Genomic DNA, 5,738 nt, shown 5'->3' with positions numbered 1-5,738 from the left:
CTTATTTTTCACAGCCTCTTTTCAGGTATCCATTTCCTTCACCCTCACGATGGCCCGCCTCTTTAAGAAGTGAGGAAACTGAGGCTCGGGGAGGCAAAGTGGCCCCCCCAAAGCTCACCCTGTTTGGAAAACTCAGGAGCCAGGATTCAGACCCAGGTGTGTGCAATTTCAAATGTGTTGTCACTCTCTGTGCCGTGCCACCCCCTCTGAGTGTGAGTAGCTGGGTGACGAGGCTAGAAGGAGCAGCAACATGGATTGTGTTTGCTGTGTGGTCTTGGACAAGTCCCTTCCCCTCTCTGGGCCAAGAGGACACTGGTTTGGGATCTGCGGCCCTGGACCCTGTAGTCAGTTCAGTTGGCTGAGTGCAGCGTTCTAGATGATGGGTGTTCTGTGCTTACCACTTACTTCTGAACAAATACCATCAATAATTCAAGTTCCCTTTCCTTTGTAACCTAGGAAAATTGGTCTCCTGGCAAGATAGAAAAAATAATTTCATGCTCACTTTCCTCCCCTCCCACAATCATCCCTGACAAATTGTCTCTTTATTTCCTATCACTCTAGCCATCATCTCACATCTGGGGTCCCATTTTTTATGGTTGCCAGGCTCAGTCTTGGCTCCAACCGGGGCTGGCTTTTAAAAGGGCCACCATCAAATTCCAATGATACTCCCTTATTCATTCATTCATTCGTTCATTCATCCATTCAGCAAATATTGCCTGTTTTGTCCCCAGGGATCCAAGGCTTTCCTATGATAGTTGGAAAGCTCCCCAGTTGTTCATACTAAAATATGAGGGGCTACTTTCTTAACTCTTTTAAAGGAGGATGTGAACCTAGCAACTTACTGTTTATAAATACCATTTTTTGCCCATTATCTCTTTAATGCTCCCCTAAAACCTTATACAACCCATAGTGAGTTCAACGCTCTTAAAGGTGGGTGGCCTCAGACAAATTGCTTGACCTCTTTGAGCCTCAGGTTCCTGATAGGTTTTAAAAGGATAATAATAACGTCAAGGAGGGATAAATTAGATTCCTCACGAAAGGGACCAACACAAAATGTATCGTCAATATTACCATCATCATTGTTATTATGAGAAAGACATGCCTAAGGTAAGGGGTTTGGGGTGGCAATGGAAGGCTATCAAAATACCCAGTAAGCTATATTGTTTTAGAAAACACAGGAAAACACCTGGCATGTTTAAGGAAGAGTCGCTACAGGGCTATGAGGACAGAGAGGCCGTGAGGAAGGCAAATGATGGCCGGCCTCATAGGACTAGAAAAAATATTGTTTTGTTTCTGGGAGAGAGATGGGAAGCATGGGAAGGTTTTTGAGCAGTAGAGTGACAAGATCCACTTTACATTTTTAACAGGACCACCAGAGAACAGATTGTTCATGTGCAAAGAGGGAAGCAGAGAGAGGAGATGGCATGGACCACTGTGGCAACAACGGGGATGGTGACAGCCATTGGATTCTGGTACATTTTTGAAGGTGTGGCCAGCAGGATTTGCCAGTGAATTGGAATGTGGTATGTGAGAGAAAGAGGAGAGTTATGTTCTTCAAATTTGGCCTGAACAGCTGGAAAAGTATACTTTTAGTTTTGAGTGAATTCTGTTTGAGATGTGCATTTGTTGAGTAAGAAGTTTGTTGTCCAGAAACGGAGTTCAGAGGATAGGTCTGAGTGGAGATAAGCACCAGTGAGAATCGGCCTTACCGCCTCTCCTATCATCCGTCCCAGGCCCATTCTTATCTCTCCCAGCCCTACAACTCCCATATTTCCCCACCACCACCCCATACAGCTCCTATCATAGGATACTGCAATCCACTATAGACTTGTCTGCCTTCCCCACCCAGCAGGGTAAGAGAAAGAGCTTTATGTATCTTGCTCACCATTTCCCAGGGCCTGGTGCACAGTAGGCCCCAGGCAGATGATCATTTGAATGAATGGGATGGTAATAATGAGGGGTTAAATGTTACTAAAGTGCGAATGTTCCGAAACACTTCCTCCCCTTTCCTAAGCCAGATAATGTTATCTTTTCCAGCATGCTGTTCAGAACCCCGCCCTTTCCTGTCTCTATGAGACTTATTTATGGCAGAGGAAGATAGTCTGGAACAAAAGCTGGACGGCTTATGATTCAGACAATCTATATAATAAAGAACCAGGAGAGAGTAAGGAGCTCAGTGGGTGGGGGTTGGCGGGGAGAGGTGGAAGGGAGAGAAAATGAATATGATCTTGCCATTCAGGCGGCAACTGAAATGGAAATTTATTTCTTTGTTTTCAAGACTCTTTCTTTGGAGGGTGGATGATGTTAAGTGAGAGACCCCAGGATAGTGCGTGTGAGGGAGAATTGGAGAAAGAGAAAAGAAATAGAAGTTTTGCTAGGGGAGAGAACTGGGTCCCTCCACACATGGCTTTAAAAAAAAAAAAGAAAGAAAAAGCTAGAAACAGTTTATCAGGAAGACAGTAATCATAAATATATGTGCATCAAATAACAGGGTATCAAATTCCTGAAAAAAAAATGGGAAGCAAAAATGGACAAAACTAAAGAGAGAAACAGATACATCTAAATCATAGTAAGAGATATGAACAGACCTCTCTCAGTAATTAATTAAAAAAATCAGGAAGGACATAGAAATATCTAACAAAATTGTCAACCACCTTCACCTAATCAGCATTTACAGAACACTATACCCAACAACTGCAGAATTTAAACAATGCTCGAGTCTATCAAAAATAGACCGTATTCTGGACCATAAAATAAGTCTCCATTCATTCCAGAATATTGAAATCTCGAGTGTGTTCTCTGACCACAGTAGAGTGATATAACAAATCAAAAATACCCTTAAACAACTCCTGGGTCAAAAAAAAAATCACAAGGGAAACTAGAAAATATCAAACTGAATGATAATGAAAACACAACAAATCATAATATGTGAGAAGCGACTAATGCAGTACTCATAGGGAAATTTATAGTACTAAATGACTATACTGGGGGGAAAAGGGAGCCTAAAATTAATGACCCAGGAATCTACCTTTAAAAGCTAGACAATGAAGAATAAAGTAAACCCGAAGTAAATAGAAAGAAAAAAAAATACGGAAAATAAGAGCAAAAGTCAGTGAAATAAAACACAGACAAATGACAGAGTAAACCAACAAAGCTAAAAAGCGGTTCTTTGAAAGGATTAATAAAATTGAAGCGCACAAGCTAACACTAGACCTTTTTTATTACTTTTAGTTTTTCGTGCTGACTGTGCATGCATGGACCGGCTCACGTGGATGCTGCGTTCCCTTGGAGTTACAGGGGGAGGCGGAGGAGAGAGCGTGTAACAGCCTCCACGGCATCTCTGTTCCAGACAATCACACGTTCACCACTCAGCTCGGGTCCCCCTGCTCACTGCTGGATCCTGCGGACACTCTGCACCTGGAAGGTCTGGGCATGAGTGCCCCACTCCCGGAAATGCTTGTAGTCTCCCGAGTGGTGGTCACACTCCAGCACATACTGAAAACCTCGGTAGCCAGGAAACTGGGAGCAAACCCAGCTGGGGAAGGGAAGAGGCAGACTGTTACCCTAGAGAGGCACCAGCATGGGACAAAAGGACCCATGCTGCAAACACATTCTAGCCACTGTGGCCTCCTAAGGTGCCCGGAATGTACCCTGCTATTTCCATCATTATGCCTTTCATCATGCTGTTCCCTCTTCCAGGAACATCATTCCAGACATTCTTTGCCTAGACAAGTTATGTTTATCTTTCAGGTCTGAGCTCAAAATCATCACTTCATCAGAATGGCCTGAGCTTTTCCCTAGATTGGGCCACAGTCCCTTCTAGTACCTTTGGAGCACTCATGTAATCAGGTAATTAACAGGTTATTTGTAAAATGTCTCCTCAACAAGCAGTAAGCTTCTCAGTGTAGGAGTATGTGTACCTGGTTCATTGTTATCTCCAGTGCCTAACACGGTGCCTGGAGCAGAGTAGGTGCTCAATAAATGTTTGATGAATGAAAGAATGAATGAATGAGTGGGGAGTCTTATTCCTTCCTCTGCCCTTCTTTACCCAGAGGCACTTAAAAAAAAAAAAAAAAGGCGATTGTTCTTTCAATTCATCAACACCTGTCCAGAACTGGACAAGAACTGGTATCTTAGCTTCTGAGCTTCCAGAAGTAGACCCAAGAATCACAAGAGGTTCATCCTACTCTGAAACAACATAACTCCCTGGTGGCATCTGAAAAAATTAAAAAACAAAATATCTACCTCACCTACTTCCCACTTTTGCCTGCGCCTATCGGGAGCCAAAGGGAACTTCAGAAGGTGGCTCAACTGTCCTTCCTAAATGAGGATCTCATACCTCAACCTTTACCTGCCACTTCTTGGGTGAAAAGAGCAGGAAGGATCAGCCAGTCCTTGTCTTGAAACTAGATTCAGTCATCTACCTGCTGCCTGACTTGAAGAAAGTTACTTAACCTAAGCTGGGTTATAGCCAGCCAGCCATTCTCTGCTTTTCTACTGACAGACTCTGTTGCCCCTCCTTCTCTAAGCCAATATGGGAAAATGTTCACACTAACAATGAGCCCATATCCAGCCCTAGCCAATCAGAGCACCCTTTTCGTAAAAACATGCTGACTGCTTCAGAGTTGAACACATGACCCAAGCTGGACCAATGAGAGCCTTTCCTGGAACCTTTGGCGGAATTACTAAGAAAGAGACACGCTTTCTCTGGAGCTGGCTGAAACATAAGGATGAAGCTGCCATCTTGCCTTCACATGGGAAGAGCTTGCCTAAGAATATAACCACACTGAGGCAGGCAGAGCAAGAGGTGGAGAAAGACAGATCCCTGCTGAAGCACCTGGAACCAGCTGTGCCTGAAGCTAATTACAGGGGCCAGTAAATATCCTTTGGGCTTTATATCAGTTTGATCTGGGTGTCCATTTCTTACAATCCCAGAAATTCTGCCTTAGACCTCCCTGTGCCTCAGCATCCCCTCTGGAATGTGGGCATAAGAACCCAAAAGTCCCCAGCACTTTGTTATCACAGAAGGTGTGTCTGTCTGTCCCTCCCAACACCTTGTTTTCCCTGCCAGGCAGAGCCTTGGATCCACTTACGCCCCCGATTGGACATGGAAGGAGCCCACTTCATTGCCATCCCAGCCCATGGCCTGGAGGGAAGGATAGTCATCACTCAGCTCTCCTTTCCTGCCCAGGAAGTTCTCTTGCTCAAAGATGGTCAGCCTCGAGTCACGATGGTTCTGCAAGCACAGGGAACAGGGTCAGACCATCAGGTGCCCAGTTGGAAACCCAGGAGCCTCTACTGGCCCCCATACCCCTGCCCTTGTCTCCCAAATCCATCTTCCTTGCAAATCTTCTGAAAGGGCGATAAGGCAATAGGCATCAGAAACCCTACAAGAGGTATACCATTTGTGCTTCCAGAAGTTTACAAATAAACCTTGGTGGTAATAGTTAAAAAGGAGGAGAAGGGGTAGGGGAAGGGGTAAGGGAAGCGGGGTGCGGGGGTAAGGTGGGGAGGAGGAGAAGGAGGAGGACAAGGAGGAGGAGGGAAAAGGGTATACCATTTGTGCTTCCAGAAGTTTACAAATAAGCCTTGGTGGTAATAGTTAAAAAGGAGAAGGAGAAGGGGTAGGGGAAGGGGTAAGGGAAGCAGGGGGCGGGGGTAGGGTGGGGAGGAGGAGAAGGAGGAGACCAAGGAGGAGGAGGAGGAGGGAAAAGGAAGGGAGGGGGAGGGAAGGGGGA

At 45.2% G+C, this 5,738-nt stretch overlaps 1 protein-coding gene across 1 annotated transcript in view; it reads right to left on the bottom strand.

Annotated features, from left to right (window-relative positions):
* Positions 1 to 3,202: 3,202 nt before the first annotated feature.
* Positions 3,203 to 5,738, bottom strand: part of CRYBA4 (crystallin beta A4) — a 7,018-nt gene continuing 4,482 nt past the window's right edge. The window contains exons 4-5 of the mRNA XM_015590733.1: positions 5,094 to 5,236; positions 3,203 to 3,535 (exon numbers count right to left, since the gene is read on the bottom strand). Of these exons, the coding sequence (XP_015446219.1) occupies positions 3,388 to 3,535; positions 5,094 to 5,236 (291 nt within the window). The 3' untranslated portion in view covers positions 3,203 to 3,387. The remainder of the gene's footprint in view (positions 3,536 to 5,093; positions 5,237 to 5,738) is intronic.

Source organism: Pteropus alecto, unplaced genomic scaffold (assembly GCF_000325575.1).
Source record: "Pteropus alecto unplaced genomic scaffold, ASM32557v1 scaffold190, whole genome shotgun sequence".
NCBI classification, from domain to species: domain Eukaryota; kingdom Metazoa; phylum Chordata; class Mammalia; order Chiroptera; family Pteropodidae; genus Pteropus; species Pteropus alecto.
This window is presented reverse-complemented; position numbering and strand designations above follow the sequence as displayed.